General features: G+C 36.4%; 1 protein-coding gene across 1 annotated transcript; it reads right to left on the bottom strand.

The window, feature by feature from the left end:
* Positions 1-5,128: 5,128 nt before the first annotated feature.
* LOC129235295 (doublesex- and mab-3-related transcription factor A2-like) lies at positions 5,129-21,835 on the bottom strand. The gene is given in 3 exon segments (XM_054869023.1): positions 5,129-5,838; positions 21,489-21,570; positions 21,572-21,835. Coding segments are annotated over 3 exon segments (1,056 nt in total).
* Positions 21,836-23,528: the final 1,693 nt, after the last annotated feature.

Raw genomic sequence — 23,528 nt, 5'->3', positions numbered from 1 at the left:
GCATGAATAGCGGCAGGAAATCTCTAGATTATTATTCAGTTCAACTAAAGAAAACACCTGTTTCTAAGCAGTATGTGACAAAATCAGTCAATAGTCAATTAGATGTGGTTGACATTATATTGTTTAGTAATAAAAACTTGTTTAATAGTTGTTGTTTGGACAGTGCACATTTTAAGTCCATCTCTAAGAGTTTATTATTTTTTCTTTCAATCAAAACTGATTTTCGATTAGGTTGATTTAGTATGCATGCTTTTTAATTATTTTGTTTTGCGAGCTAACAATGATCCAACTCTGGTACTTATTTTTATCCTTTGGGTACCCTACTTTACTTTTTTTTCGGGGGGGGGGGTTAATTACCCACAGGTTGCGAACCGCTGATTTAGATTTTGTGGTTTTAATGAGGACACGGAGAAACGATGCTTTCAATTGTTTACTTTTATGTAAAGCAGGAAAACATTGCATGCAGATGACAAGTTTTATTTTCTTTCATACATATAGTTCACAATATACATTATAGATACAAAAACTAGAGCAAATTGTACAATTCATATGGAATGTAGCTCTGTGCACATAAAATCTCAATCAGTTGACATTTTGAATATAACATCTTAAGTGTTCTCATATTGCACTATTTTATCGTAATAAAATGTCCTTTTTTCGATTTATTCTAAACTTCCATCACAGATTCAATTACATTTTAATTTAGAGTTTTTAAAAGAATTAAAAACACTCCTTATTTCTAATACTTTTACTTTTCTATTTTAGAGAAAGTTTTCTGCTCAAACTTAAATATTGCAAAAAATTAGAACGAAGTTTAAATCTAAGCTGTGAGTCTCAGATCGTTTGATGTTTTTAAAGAACACGGTTCCTAAAACGTTTTATTTGTGGATTCGAAGAATTTTTCCCTCGAAGTTTATTTTATATGCAACCATGATAAAATAATTGTTCATCATATAATTCGAAACGTTAAGATTATTTTCTCAACAAAAAAAAAAAAAAAAAAAAAAAAAAATGCTTTCAACTTATATTTGTTTTTTCTTTACTAGATATAAATATTCCTTGGTCTCAACATGGTTTTAAAAATCGAAAATGCTTCCATCATCAAAGAATATTTCCTATTTTTAAAAATTAAATTAAGCTGAATTTATGAATTTTAGAACGTATTTTACAATTATGACTATTAGTCGAGCAAGGGGTCTTTAAAATACGTTGTTTTCTCCTTTTCTTGTGCATAATTCATTTATAGTTCTTTTTCTTTATTGTCTTTATTATTTTCTAATATAGCTTAACTAAGCTGTTTAGCACATCTATTTTTACTTGGTACATTTATGTTTAATTATTTAAATGAAATGCGAAACACAAAGAGACATTTTAAATATCCTACCAAAAAGTCTCAAAGATTATTCAATCGACTTTGCACAAGTTTCCCTTTCAGCGAAGTTTTAGCCTTTGTGTAAAGGCACTATTTTAAAAAACTGATTGAAAAAGGAAGACTAATCTTTAGTCATTTTATTTTATGTTTAAGGTTAAATAATATTTCGTAAAATAAAACAAAGTACTCGCAAAAAATAAGAACAAATTTTTCTTTTATTATTCGTGACAAATGACTAATATACTAATTTACAGTTTTGTATTAAATATTAAAAAAATAATCTAATTTACAAAAAGATCCATGTGGGAGACGCGTAACCTAAATGAGACAAAGCTATAATATTGCATTTTTAATTTAATTTTTCAGCTAAGCAATTTTATAACTGAAACAGTTAACCAAACCTCTACTTAAATTAGTAGCACATACAGATATTGGTTAATTTTTCATCCGTTTAAAACATTATTAAGAATTCAGATTGATATTTCCAAATCTGCTACCTAATATTAGTCTTTAACTCACGTGCAGTCTGTGAAAGGTGATTTCAAGCTCCTTAAGAAAACGTAATAAGGGGTAATAGAATATAATCAGACAAGCAACTTTTTCTGAATAGTTGTCGCCCACATTAAGGAGTAAACTATACGTATTATCATTGGACGCAGCCTTGTATAGCCTGTAGCAAAAGAGGATCAGAGGGGACATGATTCAGTTGTTTAAATTTATCAAAATGAATGATGTTAATGGATTAAATTTTTTGCACCGGGGGGGGGGGGAAGTAGGACGATGGGTCATTGTTTTAAGCTATTCAAATCTCAGGCTAACCTGGAAATAAGGAAAAACTACTACTTTAGTAGGGTTGTGGGCATTTGGAACAGCTTACCGGAAGAGGTGATGGTAATGAACAAGGGGGTGGGATAGCTTTAAGAGGGCCACTGATCTTCATTGAGGACTAATAAATTGACTAGGACCAGCCAAGCTGGGCCAAGAGCCTGTTGCTGGTCGTCATATTTGTATTTTTATTTGTATTTGTAGAGAGTTTCTTTTTCTTTTTTTCTTCTTTTCTTCACTTACCTTATCAGGGATTTACATAAATAGTGCAAAAATGATTTTTTTTTAATGAAACGCAATTGAAAGAGTATAGTAAAACATGTTTTTCGATGCATAAATCGTTTGCCCTCGTCTCCCCGTTATTGAAATATAAGAACTTGAAGTCGGAAAACATTTTATGAAAAGTCGACAAATTAAGTGAGAAATGGAAAGTTCTGGAAACGGTGATCAGAATGTTGATTCCTTTGAAAGCTAACGAAGCAACAGCAACTGTTTAAATGTTAATTTCTAGCTAAATTTGGTGCTTTTTAAAAAAGATTCACTCGATGTTAAGATCTTATACTTTAAAAACCGGGAGCCAAGGGCAATTGGTTTATGCGTCAAAAAACATATTTCATTGTTTTGCTACTTCTTTAAATTTTTTCATTACTACACTAACATAAGATTTCAAGATTACTATCTGATTTACTCTACTCTTTGACTCTCGCCCAGAAGACACCTGAACGCCAGATTGAAGTCTTCTTGTTAGTTGAAGAAGGTTTCATCCGGTGGTTCGACTCTCTGGTGCTAAAGCCCTGAATCGTAGATTAAAGTAGCGACACGTCCGCCATCTTGAGGCTAAACAATGTTTTATTCCTATGTCTGCCATGGTGAAGTCACGTGTTTTGCTTCTTGATTGTAGTTTCTAATTAACTTCCTGTTAATCAGGAAGCCATCCATTAAAGCACACATAGAAGGAAAACGACATTTAGCCCCAAGGTGGCGGACGTGACGCTACTTAAGCTATGATGACTTTTATGCCCCCCCCCCCCCCTCGATATTGTTTACCCCTATATTTCATCAGTCATTTTAAAAATGTCGGGTCCCTTTCAGGCCCGGGACAACAGGTGTCCCTTCTCTCCCCCACCCTCTCTGCACGCCCCTGGTTAGGGTGGACGGTGAATCAGGTGTTACTAGTCTTTTCCCATTGTGAATTCTAGAAAAGATGATTGGTTTCACTAATCAGGAAAGGTAGACTTGCCTTTCTTATATGGTAATGGTACTACTGATTGATTAAAATTACCTGCGACCATTAGCAAGCTCAGTATTCTACCAGATCTTTGCAAATCAGATTTTCAACTGCAGTAAACAATTCTCAGTGTTCTCGCACTCCTGATGGCACCTTCCTGTGTCCTGTATAATGTCGACGAAGAATTGTTTCATATTGATACCGACGCAAATTGTTGAAGTTTTTGCAGTGCAGCATGCGTTTTTCTGGAAAACAGGTTTGCAGAGTACCATCCACAAAATTCATGTCCACCTTTTTCTGATTCATAACATGGGCTATATTTATCAAAATTCACAATTAAAAGCGAATATATGTGGGAGGGAAGTGGAAATAGTGCTTTGTGCAATCAGTTACATTGACCTAGAGACATACTGCTTTCACCACACACGTAGATTGTCGGACGAAAATCGCTTGTTTAAATGAATTTCATCATCTCTTAATGGTTTGGACAAGAGTTTAGAGCCATCCTGTATTTTCATGAATTTGAAAATAAATTGGCAACTTGGATGAACGTAATTTACATTGTATCACTGGCAGTACCATTTTTTTAAATTAAATTTTACAAGCAAAATTTCAAAATGCATGCATGCAAAGAAAATCAACAAATATTCATTGAGCGTTGCACTTCCCATCGATATTCGTCTGTATGATAGAAACATTCATATCCAACATTTCATCCAAATTAAACAGTTTGATGCGTTTTAGGTGAATAGGAAATCCGTAATTGCGAGTCAATCATTCTGCTTTAACTGAGCAATCGACTGTTTTAGTAAATTCCAGAGATTAAGTAAGAAATAAAACAAAATTAGGTTTTCGAATTATAAATCTTAAACTTCACAGAATTTTAAAAATATGATAACAATTATAAAAATTGAAAGAAATATATACTATATGTATTGAATCTGTTCAGACATCATCTATTAGTATACACCACTGCAACAAGACTACAGTGGCCTGTAGTATGCTTACACATGCTCTGTCCATCTATAAGTCCATTCCTGTTTAAAATACAGTGTCTAGAAGAGAGCTTTTACAATATTGAAACAAAACTAAGGATATGTAGTCATGCTTACTTTCCCAAATAGGAATGATTACACAATAGTCATTTGTGTGTGCCTTTTTTCCCCGTTTACCTCATTACAAAATATTCGACACATCGTCGCCTCAGTGCAACAGTGAGACACAACTGTTGCTCTGAAGCGACGATTGCTTGCTTACACACGGCGATCGGTTGCTTACACACTTTACCCTAAATGTATTTGATATCGTGCTTACGTGTCGTAAACGTGAACACTCATGGTTGTATTCACTGGCTGGTTTGGGCCTTCATCAAACTCCTGAATCACCGATTGAATTGGCTGACAAAAGCGGTTCTGTTGTCTGACTGAGGATAGAATCGGCTGGTGCATACGAACATCAGTTGTTGACAAGCTTACGCCCGTATTCACCAAACTATTTGACTCTCGGTCAGACACCTGAACTGCAGATAAAAGCCATTTGGTTGGACTTCTTATTGGTTGAAGAAGTCTTGGACTGATGGTTTGACTGTAGGATCGAAGGTCGAATCGTCTGGTGAATAGTGGCGACAGTCAATGCAGTGACTATGATTGGGTGATTATTTACACATGAATGAAATTCAAATTTTTTTTCTTCGAAAATGGCTTTCAACCACTTGGACTACCCGTTTGCCAAGACCTGTCTGAAAGGTCCACTGCCTCCTGTGCTAATCTTCCTGTGGTGTCTTTTATCTGCTCGTCTGGATTAGGACAGAGTTGACTTTCAGTCTCACTCACTAACGAAAAAGTTCTCCTGCATTGGATGCAACCTGCTGGACAAGGCTGAAGCAATAGATGTGAGTTTTGAGACAGGGAAGAATACGGAACGTAAAGGGAGGACTCAGATAATCGGGGTACGGAACCGAATAGAGTGGACTGTACAGTATCTTGTTGTGTGGTCGTCGTCGCGTGAGCGATAGGTGGAGCTAGAGGAGTAAATGCTGACTTGATGGATCCGAGGGTGAGTCGAGGCATCGGACGAGGTTGGAGGAAGGGCATGTCTGAGTAGTTGTAACCACTCACTGAAGGATGGCGTAGGTACAATGCGTCGTCGGCAGAGAGGAAGTGCTCAATGGCTTTGGCGATGTCCCCATTGCAACCTTGGAGAACTAGCTCCATGACCGCTTTCTTTTGGTTTGGGAAGAGCCGGTTAAGGATGTCCAGTGGGGACAACCGACCTGGTCGAAAGTCTGCTGGCATCGGCCCTGGGCTGATTCTCTCTGTGGAAGGTGGTCGGGGATTGGAACGAGATGATTTGCACTTGCTGGAGTCAGGGGAGCTACGAGAGTTTGACTCGGATTTTTCCATTGACGATTTTTCTGCAATGAAAGTTTCAAAAATGTTATGAATATCTTTGATATTCAAAAGAGCATTAGTATTTATGATAAAAACAAATCAATTCGTGACACGAAATGAACGATTAACAGACAAATTTACATTTTAGCAGGGCCTGATCACTCCAAAGGCTTGGGAAGCTTGAGCTTCCCCTCAGAATTTTTAGGGGCCCCAAATATCACTGTAGAACTGCTAAAAAATTCCGGTTTCTTCTTTTAACTGTGTTTTTAAAAAAAATTGCAAACATTTGAACTTTCCTTTAAAAAAAAATTATAGTAATTTGAATTTTTGGCATCTTGAATTCAAATTATGCTTTTCGCAATCACGAGCTTGTGTGTATGTATGCATGAGTGTGTTTGTGTATGCGTGTGTGTATGTGTATGTATGTGTGTGTGTATGTGTATGTATGCGTGTGTGTATGTGTATGTATGCGTGTGTGTATGTGTATGTATGCGTGTGTGTTTGTGTATGTATGCGTATGTGTATGCATGCGTGTGTGTATGTGTATGTATGCGTGTGTGTGTATGTGTATGTGTATGTACGCGCGTGAGTAGGCGTTCATGTGTGTAGGTAGTGTGTGTGTATGTAGGCATGTGTTGTATGTACGCGTTTGTGTAGGGTATGAACCAGTGGCGTGCGGATCAATATTTTTTAGGGGACCAGTTGGTTAAGGTAAATTACGATACACAAAAGTAAAAAGATATATAGATAGATAGATAATACATATACACAAAATATGTACAATAACTCCTGAAAAATACTCTCCTAAAGTTTTCCCGAAATAATAATAATATTTTCTTATGCTGAGCTTTGACAAAATTAAAACTACGTATTTGCAATGGATTAGTAGCTGAACACATAAGGGGGAAAAAATCTTTATTACTTACAGTCAACAAATTCATTTCCTTTTTCTGCTTTGTTAATCTTTAAATATCCCAACAATCTTTTTTTTTTTTTTTTTTTTGTTAAGCTATTTATAAATCAAGTTAATTTTTCTCTCTCCAATAGCAATAAATTTTTCTATCACAGCATTGTAAAAGTCGTTTTCCTGCTGCAGCTCTTGTAGAAGACCTTTTTCAATCGATAACAAAGATAATCTGGACAACCTTTCTTCACCCTGAGAGTTCCGTACGTATGTCTTTATCCGCTTTAGGGCTGAAAAACTTCGTTCAGCACTCGCAGTGCTCACTGGAATTGTCGATGCAAGACAGCATAACTTGTAAGTTTCCGGATAGGCTTCATCTGCTAAATCAGTCTCTCTTAAAAAATTCATGGTTTTGACGATTGCTTTACCTGAAAAATCTGCTAACCTGTAGACTGCTACAAGTTCACTGCGTAGTTTGTCATAGCAGAATATGTCTTCGTAATTCTTTTTTAGATAGTTAAAACTGTCCTCTGGAAATTTGGCTTTGAAAGCCTGATACTTTTTGGAATTCAGCAGCTCTAAAAACTGTAATTCGTTCAGGTCTTGAAAACGTGATTCCATCTGGCCAACAATCGTGTCGATTACTTCATTATATACTCCCAAGTATTTTATTTTCGGATCCTGAAAATCATCTCGTCGGCATCGTTTTTCTGGAGGTGCATTGAGTTCAGTAACTTTCTGGTACATCTCATCGAATTCATTTCGAAATTCTTTTAGGATGGATATTGTCTCTTTGACTTTTTCACAGCAAAATTGAATGTCCAGAGACTTATTTTACAGGACATTAAACAACGTATCAGTTAGAGAAAATATCTTAATAAATACTTCAAGAAGAAAAGAAAAGTCAAATGTGTTTAAGAAGGATAGATAACCAGTGGCAGAAGCAATTGTGCTAGCATCCCATTTATCTACGTCACTAGATACATACTGGAAAAAGCTATTAGTTCCAATTTGTTTTCGTAAACCATGTGCACAATTCTAGAATTGTAAGTCCACCGGGTAGCTGCCACAGAAGGAAAACGCTTCTTTACGTCAGATTCTTGCAACGCATGTACACGTTTTGATGAGTGAGCAAAAAATGAAGGGAATCCTCCAAACATTGTGAAAAACACTTTGCACTCTTTAATAAAATTTACCGACTTTGACAACACTAAATTTAGTCTATGCGCATAGCAGTAAACAAATAGGGCAGAGAGAAATTTTTCCTTCACAATTGACTGCAGCCCATTCAAATGTCCAGCAAAGACTGAAGCTCCATCGTATGATTGGGCAACGAGCTTATTTTTTTCGCATTTGTAATTAGATAAGATTTCTAATACTATTTCAGTCAACGCACTTGAGGTACGGTTATCACTTGACATCTTTGAAATCTATAAACCTTTCTTTTATTTCCCCCATTTCTCACGTATCGTACAATGGTAGAGAGGTGAGATATTTTTGCAACGTCAGTTGCTTCATCAAACCTTATTGAAAAAAAAGGCGCTGAGTTCATTTCTTTCTTAATTTTGTCCCACATATAACATCTGCAATACATTGAATCAGATCATTCTGAATGCGATTTGAGGTGCCTTTGAAAACCTTAGCATTCTGCAAGTGGGCTTCCAGTTTTGCATCATATTTAGATATCAGTTTTAAAACTTCAACGTAATTGCCTTAAGAGACTCCAGATGTTCATCGTGGCCTCTAAACGATAACTCCTGTTTTGATAGAAGGCATGTTACATCTATCAAGCTTTTCATAATTTCCCTATTATTATCAACTTCAGTGTCAAAATTGATGAGCGACATTGCTTACTAAGATGAAAATCTATTCAAGTTTTACCAAAAGTTTTCAACTGAGTAATGGCTTGGTAGTGTCCTTGGGTTTTCTCGTGACGAATCGTTGCCTTGTGGAAATTGCTCATATCTGAAAATCCATTGGCATTCCAGACGCCTTTTTCCTTTTCAAAAAGAACGCAGGGCCAGCAAAATCATTTTTTTCTTGACTTACAAGCAGTCAGCCATTTAACAGTCCAAAGTAATCTTTCTTAAAATGCCGATTGTAATTTTTTAGCTTCGTAGATATTGCTAGGTCAGGAGTAGGCCTGCTCTGTGAAATTATTTGAGCTTTCTCTTGGAAAGTCAAAGCTCCGAACGAAAGTTTAGCGAGAACGTCCAGCACGCAGCAATTCTCTTCCGAGCTCCCGGGCAGTCTGTTCTGCTGCGCATGCTCCTCCAGTTGGGGACTTGTTTTTTCGACCGAGTCCCCTTCCATTACAAAAAAAAAAAAAACCACAATGCACGCGGGAAAATAACTTTGACGAGTGAATTTGTTGTTTCCTGAAGCTCACACAGAAACCTGTACACTAGGTACGGAAACAAAAATTTATCCGTTGGTTTAAAAAATGCGTGAAATAATCAAATAAGCTTGCGAGCGAACGCCAAGGATCTAACAAAGCTATATGAGATCTGGGGAACAGGTTCTTCAGAGCGAGTAACTCGGACAAGTCCGTTTAAGACGTCGCACACAGGGGAGAAAGGGAGGGAGGAGCAGTATAAGAAGTAGCGCTTTCTAAGAAACTTGTTTTTCTGCTCACGTTTTTTCTTAATAAATTATTCTGCAAGGTAATTTTTTGAAGGGGTAAATATTTAAGGGACCAGCCTAGTCCCTCTGGTACATGGGCGGCACGCCACTGGTATGAACGCAACCTGGTTAGCACTGTTAGAACTGGAGGTGCTAGATCGGTGCGGTTTTTTGCCTTAGGGTGCAAAGACGGAGCCATAGGGAGCCACGGAGGCTAGAAAATATTGTTCCGATATCTTTTAGCACCTCAGTGGATGAAAGAAGGTAATGAAGAGCCATCAGCAAACGCCGTAGCCAATAGTTGAAGAATCTTTTCCTCCGGAAAGGTGCCTCGCTCGCACATGCGCTGTGCGGTCCGGCACAAGTTCGATTCAGCCACTTTAATGGCGGATGACGATGCAATAACGTAGTTGTTACTACGTTAAATTTTCACATTGAATAGACAACGAAACTGGATTAAAATTCAACATTTCTGTGACAAACCTTCAAAACCTTGCGTAAGTACAGGCATTTAATCATGGTATAACATTTAAGACTTTCCAACAGGCTTTTAGTGTTTTCAGAGTCAAGTTTCAACAAAGTAAACCAAGTACTACTTATTGTTTATAGTTAACCGTTTTATCATAGTGATGTATGGCTTTTTCTATCATGTGTACTAATATATGCTGTTGCTTGCTTGTAGCGTCAGTGGTCTCTTGGATTTTCCCCAAAATGTTTATTGTTAGCAATACGAAATAATTAATAAGTAACCGTTATGAAAATTCAACGATGTAACTTAACTGCTACAGCAGATACACTAAATGTCTTTATCTTCTCAGTAAAATAGCTGCGTAGACGTAGCAAAGGGAAATAAAACGCTTGGAAAAGAAATCTCTCTGTGTGTTTCATGCCATGACTCATTACGTAAAAATATTTCGTTCGTGTTATTTCAAAAAAACGAATGCAGTGTCTAGACGCGTTTATTTTTACGCTATTATTATTTTTTTTTTTCTAATTTCTGTTTCCAATGCTTTTTCATTATGTGGGAAGCCAAAAATTTGTTTTGATTTTAATGTTAAAATAGTTCTTATTTAAAAAAGAAAAAAAAGTGCTTTTTTAGATTACATACGTTTAAATAGGATATTCAAATGCCGAACCATATATATGTATCAATATGTTACTCTTGATTAAAATATTTTGAACGTTTATAAAACGCCTGCAATTTATGAAACGATTTGATTTTTCCGTGATTGTAATATAACTGAATATATTTACAGGCTGTGCCTGTAAATTATCCATAAATGCCTACACTCGTAATTTTTGGTATTATGCTGTAGTAAATGTCAATATCATTTAAAACCACAGAGCAATCCAAGGGTTTTTATGAGAGTTAGAACTCGGATAGAGGAATTGAAGTCATGAACGCTTCTAAATTATGTTGGAAAGTCTGAAATGTGATCAAATGCCTTAAATGACAAATTTTAATCCAAAATCAATTCAATGTGAAAAACGTACTAAGACTTTGTATATCATAAACCCAAACAATAAACACAATAATATTCAAAAACGCACACAATAACGGGGGAGGGGGGAAGAGGATCTACTGTAGAAATCAGTAAGGGTGCCATTTATCTCTCTGAAGGTTCCTTCTTTTCACCGCCGTTGTCTGTCTTTTAAAAGGTGCTTATTTTTCACCCTAATAAGAGGTGCGATTTTTGCTCCGTATTTGGTGCCGCTGGTGAACAAGCGTTTCACCCCGGAAAGGTGCCAAACGCAACCTGTAGTTTTAACAGTGCAGTGCTCGCTAGAGGAGCAGCATCGGGAGTAGCCGGCCTACGATGGTGCTGCAGAGGAAGACGGCGGAAAAATCAAAAGACATCTTTCAACAGTCAAATGAAAACAATAAGCAATCGTGGTTGCTCAAAAAAAAAAAAAAGTTTGTAAGAATTTAATTATTGAAAGTGAGGACACATTTAATAAAATGTAGCCACTAGCTAGATTTTCAAATGTGGAATTTGATTTAAATCTGTTATTGTACATTTAAGACATTTAATTTCCTATGTCGCTACCCAAATTGCTGAGAATTCAAGTGCAACATCTTCATATATATAATGGCCAATGATCGAGTAACGTGCTTCTTTCAACAATGAAACTCGCGACACGACATGATAATTTGATTATATTTTTCGTTGATATTTGACATGAAAGGGAAAGGGTTTATTGTGACAAGACTGAACTCGATGCGGTAGCTTAACTGTTTTACTGGTAAGACTCATTTCAGGATAATGAAGAAACGAAAAATCGGTCAACTGTAAACTCTATCTACTGGAGTTCAGGGTTAATCCACTGAAGTTAGGGTGAAAATTTCAACTCTCAAAATATCACCAAATAGGCAATGGCTTTGTTAAAATGTAGCAGGAAGAAGCAATTTTCACCCGTCATACCTTGATGGGCGACTTTCTAGTACGTAATAAACAAAATTTCTGTCAGTCGGTAAGGTGGAATGAACTTTACTCTGAATTCTGCTGGGTCACTTAGCATTAGTCAGTGTTGTATCAATGTGCATAGAATGTTTAGAAAATTTTCCCCAAACAAAAAGTGGGGGGCCTCAAAATGAGGCCAACCTTCCCCTGATTCAGAGGTTAATCGGGACCTGCATTTTAGGCAAAGCTGACTTGCCAGCATCGAGGAGACTACAGAGAGCCTTGTCACACCATTGTGTACGCTGCCAGGTTTAGCCCCAAAAATATGATGTTTGTTAAATTTGATTTTTTTTCTTTTTAAGTTTAATCCTTTCAGTTTAAGAGTTACTTACTTTGTTGCAACACAATAACATACGATTTAAAATATTACATAAAATTTACTCAAAATATATACAAGACATTAAAAGAGTAAAAATGTAGCTACGTTTCAGAGATGAAACTATTTTTAACATTGCCGATACAATTTAAGCCAACAAGGTTCATATTATTCATCGACAACTATAAGTATATGTCCTTTCCTATTCAGATAAAACTTTTACCAGCGTAACGCAATTATCGCAGACTTATGTATTTTATTTATTCGAAGACTCATAGCGGCTAAATATATAAGTGTGAATGGGGAAAAAATCCGCAATCCGCGCTAATTGGTTTAGTTTCTGTATTCTCGGTAAGTGTCAACTCCCCGGGGCTTCGATGTCGATAGGCCGGCAGCGGCCGGACTCCTTTCGCAGCCGATAATCGGATCTGTGGTTACTTTATTTGCTGGATACTAGTCGTTCGCTGGCAGCGAGGAGGGGCCCCTGGGGCACCCCCTCATCAGAACGATGCATCGATCCCTATCCAAGCCACTTCCGATACCCCCACCCCTTCACGTCGACCGCTTTCTTGTAACTCACGGGGTCGTCAATTCATACCAGGCACAATTTTGTCGCCAATCAATTTATTGCTGTCTTAATCTGTCGTATTTTCCGTCTGATATTAGGATAATACTCAACAATTTATTGTCTAAGGAAGAAACAACGTTATAACGCATAATGTTTCTGCTATAATGTTTTCTTTTTCCAATTCATATTAATTTTTCATTTCTTCATTAAATTTCGGCAAAAGATAAGCATTCCTTTTCTTCTTTCTATAGGTCTGTTGATTTTCTAATTTAAACGAGCTGATGTGTGCATCACATGACTTTCTTTTACGCCAATTTAATAATAATAGCGCCTTGGAGTAAGCAAGGAAACACTAAATATCTCACCCTTAGTTTCTTGCGAACTGAAGCAAAAAACGTTTTACACAGATTTATTTCCCCATTATTGGCAATTTTAATGTGATTCAGTGGTTAACTCTTTAAATATCACCGACATTGGCCGCATTAAAACCAAATTTAAAAATTAAAAAAAAAAAAAATCGCCAAATTTTTCAATAAGTAGGCGACAAAACCTGGCGGCAAAAAGCTTGGCGATGTATCACCAAATGTTTGCTAAATTATATCACCATCTGAATTAGCATTGAAATTAACAATGATTTCTCCCTAAAAAGGTGTAAAAGACCCTTTTAGGAACATCCGAATGCAATCAAAAGGGAAGGTGCATAACTAGACCCCACTAGGAGTCTACGTACCAAATTTCAACTTTCGAGGAGATACCGTTTTTGAGTTATGCGAGATACATACGCACATACGTATATGCACACATACGTACATACGGACGTCAGAAGATAATTCGTTGTAATTAACTCGGGGTTCGTCAAAATGGATATTTCGGGTGTCTGTACGTTCCTGGGCATATATCCATGTGTGGTCGGGTCGAAAAAAAAAAAAAAAAAAACTCAACATTCATTTGGGGGTGAGCAAAATGGGAATTAAGGCCGATTTTTGAGTGAAATTTTTTTCGCGAACACAATACCTCCTTTTTTGTAAAAGAAAGTAAAAAATGTATAAAGTATAATTTATGTGAGTTAAAATTAGGGGGCATCCCAGAGTTTGTGGTTTTAAAAAAGCGCAATAATTTAGTCAAAATGTAAGGGAAATACAAATTTTTAAAGAAATTTAGGTCCTAGGTACGTAAGGTAAAGTATTCTTATTTTTATACTGCAGAAAAACTTGAAGAACTATTTTTTTAAATGAAAACAATCTTTTTTTCGGTTTTTAAAAAATACCCAAAACAATAAACAATTTAGTTACCCTAAAGTGAAAGTGAATCTAAACATTTGGGTTTGTTATACGACTGAGGCTTACAAATCCGTTTTCAAGATTTTTTTTTTTTTTTTTTGCAAAATTTGGATATCATTCTTTAACAGTCCGTGGAGAAAAAACTTCTTCGTTAACTTTTCTCTTTTTTTTATTTTAAAGGGTGGGGGGGGGGGGCAGGGATCGTCATGCTTAAATCATTATAATGAAACATCGCTCAAAGTTTACTGATAGGACTTCCCATTTTCATAATAAGTTTAGAGTGAGAATTCGTAAAACCTCTCCTGGGGTAAACGACAGCTGCTTTTCTAAGCAGAACGGAAATAGATAACGAAATTAAGACATACTGTACTATCAATTATCAACTAAAAAAATCGCACTTTATAAATTATCCTTTTCTATACGATGTGAATCAATATCTTTTACGACAATGTAACAGCAGTAAGCAACGTATAGGATGATATTACATCCCAAAGCTCACACTTCTTTGCACTGAAGAGGGAGTTACTTGAAACTCCGAAACACGTGGTTGCAACCAATAGTTTATCTATGCTTTATCAACGTTGTTCACTTCTGATATATATATATTAATGTCTCTGAAATATAACTTATTAGGGCTATACACTTCATATAAAAAGAAACCTCTTGCCTTCGGATATGAAATCCAATGAAAAAAAGCAATGATTATTGAGGATGTATTTTCTCTTTGGTGTTGCAAATTCTTTCATACTATATGTAAATCACTTTCAATGAAAGTTGATATTACCATATGTAACGAAAGCGTACCATATGTAACTTATAGTACGTATTCCTCATATTTAAAACCTGGGATTAGCACAAGTGACACGAAGCTAATCGACGTGGACCTTTGCGCTCATCGAAAGGTTTGCAGATAAACCAGTTTAACACGAATTGAAGTGGCTCCGGAAAGATGATTCGTAATTTATATTATTAAAACCTGTGCGCGTCTGTGTGTGTGTCTGTATCCCCATCTCTTCCAGGTTGTGATGTTTGCCAGGTCAATACTGATGGAACCGTTGCATATAGGACATCCAGGAAAAGCCATCAGGCCCTGTCTCATCCCTCCAAATATAGAGACCCGAGATATGAATTGATAAAAGCAGTCGACGTGACATTCAGGATGTCTACAGGACATGCAGGAGGAAAGGAAAGGCAATGAAATCATCAGTTGTCCGCAGTCGCAGGCAGCATTGTGCTACCGCAGGTGACGAACAGGGGCTGACGAGCGAAGCGAGCAAGTGTTGTAGGCTTCTAGTCTATACTATTGAAATCTGTGCGCGCCTATCTGTTTGTGTATTTGTGTCTCTAGCCCAATCTCCTTCGGACCTTCAATGTCTATTAGATAGAAACTGGTCCCCTTGGACACAACACATCCAGAAAAAGCCATTCCAATCTGTCTCACCCATAGACTAATAATAAGAGTAGACCGAGCTATGGCAACCCTTTTGCTGCTCATAAACCAAACCATGTGACTGGTGGATATCCTAGCAACAGCGGGCGTTAATCGTAGCAGACGATCAACGCCAGCGCGAAATAAAATAAATAGAATTGATGGAACATGGAAGAATGATCTTTTATGGAGTCCGATTTGTAAATTTGTTATTCTAAGATGTAAATATTTTGTTAATATAGTGAGTTTTTCGTTTAGATAGTATTGTGCATTTTCTTTAGTCAATTTCAATAACTCTCTAAGCAATAAAAGATACAAGCGACCAAGAAGGATCAGCAAACGGTAAGATTTTTACCTACAGTTTCAATTTAAGATACCGATTAGTACATTTTTGCGTTAACGCAAAACGTTTACGCCATTTCATTCACGCCAACGCTGACAGCTCCAAATGAAATAAAAGTTACCGAAAACTGATCAAAAACTATTACTAATGTCAAAATAATGCATAACTAAAAGAAAAACAGTTCAATCTCTGCACCTGGAAGTTTTTTTTAATGAAAACACATTGTCTTAAAATACATGTCGAGTGCCAACCTATAGATAATGCTGCCATCTAGCAACCATGCTGCCAAAGTCTTCGCCAAGCCCTTCCACTAGTCACATGATACATCTATGAACCAATTTTCTTCATCAGCAAGAATGAGAAAGCTCGGTCTACTCTTATTATTAGTCTATGGTCTCACCTTCCTAAGCCGTAAGACATTGGATATGTGGATTGATAAAAACAGCATTCAAAGCATCAATTGTCACCCAACGCATTTGGCTAAAGAAGGTTGGCGAGCGAAATGAGCAGGGGGTGGGATTTTCTAGTCTCATTTATATATTACAAAAGTATCACTTTTCAACATAATCCGTCCGAGAGAACTTAGGCGGCTGAAGAATTGTTACTTTTTATCAAGTTTTTCTGAACTGGTGACAGTGAAAAATACCGTAAGTTTTGACAAAATAGCACGAACTATATAGCGCGAGAATAAAGATATAGAGTTAACACAAGGAAACACCGTGAAGTCGTCACTGTAACTTTCACCATGTTCGATCGGTTGGATTACGCTCAACAATGTGCTTGGGGCCGTGGTAGCCTGATCGGTAAGGCATTGGACTCGGGGCCGGAGGGCCTCGGGTTCGATCCTTGCTGGTCGAAGACCCACCGTCGTCATTAAAGGGGACTGGGCGACGTTAAATATGCTCGTGGTCTCAATGTCCTCCAAGTGAAACGATACCTCTGGGGGTGCTAGTACCAGGTAGCTATTAGCTCTTGGACTAGTTCTAAATTCTCATTAACTGCTCTATCCGGTGATGGTGCTGCCATCTATCGGTATATAAAAAACAATGGAGGCAAGGCACTTAGTATGCAGTCCTCGACATAAATGCAGTTGAAGTCGGTTGTGACTCTAGAATAGAATGGAACAATGTGCTTATTCCTTCATGCGTTGTTTATATACATTCTATACTGTATGGAACGAAATATATGTCACGTGTAAGAAAGGCGAAACACTTAGATTGTAGTCTTCATCTAACAAAACTGTGCAAATAAGCACGAAGAAGAAGAAGAACATTCTTTTGCCAAAAAAGGCTTGTGCAAAAGAATAAAAGTTGTGTGATCAGGTAACGTAGAAATCATTGGACACAGAAAATATCAGGAATAATTTTTTATACTATAGGTATAAGTACCGTAATATCATTTTACAAAATTTTAATTTAGACTTTTGAAATTTGCTTAAGCAATTCTCTCTTATTTAACGGTATTTATCTATTTAAGACTTTAAATATTGAAGATTGTGTCTTTTTTTGCACATAATAGTAATTCACATTTATCTTTTTAGCAAATTTTAGTCACATTTGTTTTGTTTTCTAGGTATTTGCAAAGTAAATATCGACTTCGTCATAAGATTTTGCTGGTGAAGGTTTATTTAATTTAAATGTTATGTTTGCAGTTTAAAAAATTTAATATCTTAAACCATTACCGTAAACTTAGACTGTCTGTGTGTAATGCGTTTCCATTTTAATTATATTTCCTTTTAGGGGAAGTTTTTTATTATGTTTTATTCGTAAGAAATGAGTAATTTACTTTTTTTTTTCCCTTGGAGGGAGGGGGGGATGGTTATTATTTTGTTCTAATCGGTTTGCGTATTTTAACTGAATTCACTTTTCAACGAAGAGGGGCAAGTCATTTTGTCTAAATAATGATAATGAATCATCCTCAAGTTCTTGGTTTTTATTTGTGAATTACATTAAAATAAGAAACCATACATAATACAAAACGTGAATGTATATAATATTTCACCGGCAAAATATGCAAGACAGCGTTCCTTAGAATTTCTGATATGAAGTAAACATTGTTCTAGAATGCCTAATTTCATCGCCGCTATACATCATTTAATAAAACTGAATATTAGTACCGTATAAAGCATACAAGAAATTATGTTTCTCGAACTATTTTTTTACCCATATTCAAAAGAACATCGGTAATCAATCTTTGTTTAACTTTTAATTGCGTTAGTTGTTTAAATAAGGAGATTTATTTAGTGGTTAGAATTCCTTTGTCTGCTATTTGCATCAGAACATCAAACAGAATGTTTTCTTTACACTTTTAAGTCACAACATGATCAAGTAACGTGGAAACGAGACAAAAGCAGCAGTTCAGTTCCTGATTTTGTTTTTATGGAACCGGCTGGTCCTTCATCCCCCTTTTTTCTTGTTTTCAATGTATTTCTGTGGAATTAAGAATAATAAGGGAGTTTTTGTTTGTGCGTTTCTTCGTGCGTATCGTAAGAGGCCCCACGTAAAAGTACGAGGCAGAAGTATGCATCAATATTGCCATGATAAGCACAAATGTGATATCTGCAGTGAAGTTCAAAATGAGAAATTCATGACTAAAGTTTTGCAACTCGTTTCTTTGATTTGTGACTTAATGTTCAACTTGTCGAGTAGTAATGATGTTTGGCGCCGTTAAAAAAAGTAGCAGCTCCTGAAATGATAAAAGGTATCATGAAGTGGGTTAGTGTAAAATGAAATGACAAAAAAGTAAAAACTATCTGACACGATGAAAAAGCTAAAATTTTAACGCTAATAAGTGTGAAAAAATGAAATGATGATGAAATGAATGTTATATAATAAACCCGCAGCGGACTGGTTTGGGAGATCGCTATAAGCAAGGGTTTGCTCTTTGCTGCCTATAATTTAGCTATGATCAGTGTGAAGTTCGCAATACAATATTATCAGAGGAACAATAAGTTATGAATGTGGTTTAGACCGGAGTATTCTGGTTTAAAAGGAACTATTGCAGAAGGTGGTGTTTTCCTATTGAAAAATTGACAAGAAACGTAACTGGGACAAGTGCTATGAAAAACTGAAATGTTTAGAAATTTTTGGATTGCTAAAGCCGATTCTACAGCGTTTAGGGTTCCTTACAAACATTTGAAAATACATTTAAAACATAGGTCTTCAGTTGGGACCAATTGAACGGTTCGTTACAAACGGGGGATCGTTATATCCCGGGTTCGCTATAGCGGGATTCGACTACAACCATTTTGTGTAAGCAATCACTATGTTTAATGATGAGCCAAAAGAAAATAATTTTCATGAAAAGAAAAATACCATTAGAAAATAATGACTCCTCAAGGTGGCGGCGCTTCCAGAATTTTCCTTGCGGTCGAGTATGCCACTACTGGCAGTAGTTAGGGGAAAAGTGGGGTAAAACCGGGAAGTCGGGAGCAAACCGGGTACCCCCTTTTAGCCCCTGTAAGCGCTGTAATCACGTGGACAAGAGAGGAACTACCTTCCACCTTGATGAAAATGCTGTGGCCATTAAATTAGAACGTAATAGATTCGCTTCTTTCGTTCCTGTGAAGAAAATTCTGTTTGAGTAGTTTTTGCTTTAAATTTTTGAACAAAATTAGACTGATTATACTACGTTCCTGTTTCTGCAACAGTAAAGGTATGTAGCTCTCTTTGTACAACATTTAATTACCTTCGTTATTATTCTAAGTAATTGTCTGTAGCGTTCTGTATAGTAATATGACGGCATTTTTTATGAAAGATGTACGCGTGGGGCAAAACCGGGTACTAACCGAGGGGCAAAACCGTGTAATACCCCCATACACTGAGAGAAAAACGCAGCTGAAGGAGGACAGGGAGGAAAAGGAAAAACTGTCATTTTGACGGGCTCCCCATGCAAGCTTCATCTTCAGGCAACATTAGAAGAAAAGAAAAATGATGGAAAGAAGACCAAAGATGGATGGAAGGAAAAAAATACCTGAAAGAAAGATAAAGGAATCAAAGAAAAGGCAACATTATAAAGATGCCAAAAAGGAACAGACAGAAAATAAAAAAAAAGCGTCCAAAAAAAGAAAAACCGAAGGAGCAAATGAGGGATGAGTCCAGTGAAAGGACGACAATACTGCCTGCATTTACTGCAATGAACTTTACTCAGACTTCAAGGGTGGTGAGGAATGGATCCAATGCATCCAATGTCGTCGTTGGGTCCACGAAAGCTGCTCTGGGGCCGAAGAGGAAAATAGCTATTTGACTTGCGACTGGTGTCAATAGACCTTATTATTACAGCAAAAAATGAAAGGTAAAGACAGTTAAATTTACTGTCAACTCATCAGTCTTGTCCTTTTATACTTACTCTAGTAAGTTATGACAATAGTTAACATATGTCACTAAATAAAACTAGAATTTTGCGGAAACTTAAAAAAAAAATTTTTTCCCCATACAATAACATGTCTATCCGGTTTCACACCACTAGTGAGGCAAAACCGGGTAAAATGACTTTTTTTACAAAACAATTAATAAAAATTGAAAAAAAATCACGCTTTTGAAACTGTAGTTACATTAATAGATAAGTAGTGCATACTTTTGCAAAATTTTGTTCCTTTATGCTAAAAATTGTGATCTCTGGAAGCCTGAAAACCTTAGGATCTCAGTTTTACCCCGCTTTCCCCTACTTCCTTCTATACATTTTCGAAAAGAAAACGACTAGAAAATGTTGTGTCTGTTCATTGGTTCGGAGTGTTTATTCAGTCAGTTGGTGCAATTTATTTCATTTCAAGCCCCCAAAAGACTGGATAGAACAGTAAAAGTTTTTTCAGTTATATAGAACTAATAACATATATCAATGAAAATGTGTATACTGTCATGTGTAGAATGTAACAGTCTTTAACGATGTTGTGAATTGTAGCGCCTTTATGAAGAGTATTCTCATACATTTAACTTTCGTCACAGTATAAAACAAAAACATTAACAGTTCAGTGAAACCCCGATTTTACGCCCCCGAAACTACGTTTCCCCCTCGTTTCATGTTTTTATCATCAGGTCTCAGTTTCTCCATATACTAATAATGTTAATTTAATCCGGATGGAAATTTTACATTTTATGAATTTAACGCATTTTTCGTTTTTCCTGTGAATTAAAAAAAGGAAAAAAAGAAAACATCTTAAGTAAGTAATACGTCTTCTTTTGTGCTTTTTTAAAGCTAATCCGCTCTGTTAAAAGTTTATCTATGAGAACAGAAATGCTACTTCTCTATCCGTTATTCGCAGCCGACCTTACAGACTTTTGGGCCGCCAGTGAGGATGCAAAAAAACCTCCTGAAGCAGAGCCTATTCCTTCTTTTAATATTACATTAAGGAGCTTACAAGTAGTAAAAGACTTTTTTTTCTCATAAAGACGAGAAAATAACCTAGCAATATATTTCAGTCTTGTAAGATGCTGCATTTACTTTGAACTCAATGACTAAAAACAATTCACTATTACGGACTAAGTATTTTCAACTTAAACGCTTGAATTTTCAACTAAATGTGTTAAAAAAAAATCTAAAATGGCATATGCAATTATGTTCTTATCGTAAATACCTTTTAAAAGAGCAATCTTTACCACCTTTAGTTTTTTTTTCTATTTAATTTTTGCTTTCTATGTATTTTCCTTATTTTACGTTTTTTTTTTGTTTTTTTTTTGAAACCAGTCCCTTGAGAAACGCAAAATCGGGATTTCAGCGTATTTAGAATTAAAGTGCGATGAAACACTCTCACCATTCTTCCTGGCTGGTGCCACCGCCTTCCTGTTGGCGGCCGCGCCTTCCACGGCCGGCAGTCCGAAGATGGGTCCGGGGGGGCAGGTAGGTGAGTGGCGCCCCCGTGGCGACCGCCCTCAGTCCGATGGCGATGGCGTCCTCGGCGGCCTGCTGCCTCTTGAGGGCGACCTGGGCCGCCATGATGCGCTGCCGCTCGGCGATCAGGTTGCACTTGGCGCACGCACACTCGCGGAAGCGGCAGTGGCGCTTGTGGCCTTTGAGCCACGAGATGACGCCGTGGTTGCGGCAGCGGGCGCACTTGGGGCGCCGGACGCCGCCGCGGGACGACAGATCCGGGGATTCCATTGGTCAGCGCTCTGCTTTGGACGTTCCTGCGAAAGGAAAATAGAGTTTTTTTTTTTTTTTTTTTTAACTTTCTTCTTTATCTTTATCTTTTACTAATAATAAAGCGGAAAGTGTCTGGATGTCTGTAGGATGTCTGTGACGTGCATAGCGCCTAGACCGTTCTGCCGATTTTCATGAAATTTGTCACAAAGTTAGTTTGTAGCATGGGGGTGTGCACCTCGAAGTGATTTTTTGAAAATTCGATTTTATTCTTTTTCTATTTCAATTTTAAGAACATTTTCCGGAGCAAAATTATTATAAGATAGACGAGTAAATTACGAAATTATCATGACGTGGAATGGGAGAGCGAATGAACATAGCCAATTGGCGAGAAAATCATCACCCATCATTTGTAAATATACAGGCGAACCGAATGACCTTTTAATTTTCAACTACGGGCAAAGCCGTGTGAGTATCACTAGTCTAATATATAGTATAGAAGAAAGTATTGAATTCGTGCAGATTTTCTAATTTTGACTGATTCGAACGTTATGAGGTGTGCTGAGTCTATTTCGACCATTTTTAGAAAATGTCTGTCTGTGGCCATCTTGTATTTGTTGACAAATAAACGTTTGTAATTATTTTAAGCAAGGCTTTAAAATAATTTTCAATTTTCATTGTTCGCTTTGCTTATGAAATAAGTCGGGACTTGGGATGGTAGTCAAGTTTTGGCATGTGTAATTTTGTTTTTGTTGGGAATATTGCTTCCATGTCAAGCATGGGGAGGGATCAGAATTATAAAAAAGATATAGAAGAAAGTTTCGTGATGGCCACAATAGTTTTTTCTGTTTCTTGTTATGTCGAGCCACAGCTGTGGTACGAATGTTTCTAACTGAAGAATATCACATTGAAATCAATAAGGAGGAGTCAAAATGATGAATATCATGCTTGTTTCGTATTCTCGCGTAATTAACAAAAAAAAAAGAAAGAAAGAAAGAAAAGAAAATTATTTGAATTTCGACGTATTGAATTCAAATTACGTTTTCCGGAATCACGAATTGCGATAGGACCCGACTCAATAGGTTTCTTGTTTCTACAAATGAAATGGAATGGAAATGACTAAAAAATTTGCACCCGTCATATTATGACTGGTGATTTTCTAGAATTGGTAATACGAGGCACATCCATAAAAAAAAAGAAATCATCATTAGGTACCGTATTGTATTGGCCATAAAATTTTTTATCTTAAAGTTAATAAAGATTTTATGGTCGAAATCCACCATTACATTTATCATGAGGATTATTTACAGTGTATAAGATATGTATTTTTATTTCTTATCAATCTTAAAGCATGGAAATAAGTAATCCAGAAATTTTGGATTTAGCTGAAAAACAGATGGCTTTTTAAAAAGATTTAATGCTTAATAACCTCCGTTTACAGAAATTTTAAACTTGAATGTATAGAAGCTCGGAAGGGGAAGAAAAAAACCTTTGTGTTTTTTTTTTTCATCCTTTCTCTCTTTTTTTCAGCAATCATGCATTGCTTATTATTTATTCTCACTTGACCAAAGTTGATGTTGCTCTGATTTTTCAGATTACCATGGAGACTATTTTTTTAAATATTTATTAGAGAGCGAAATTTTCGCTGTCATAGCTACAAATCGTCTGCAGGTTGATTTTATTCATGTATCTTTCTCAGGGCTTAACTTAAGCA

The sequence above is a fragment of the Uloborus diversus genome, chromosome 2 (genome assembly GCF_026930045.1).
Source record: "Uloborus diversus isolate 005 chromosome 2, Udiv.v.3.1, whole genome shotgun sequence".
Lineage (NCBI taxonomy): Eukaryota > Metazoa > Arthropoda > Arachnida > Araneae > Uloboridae > Uloborus > Uloborus diversus.
This window is presented reverse-complemented; position numbering and strand designations above follow the sequence as displayed.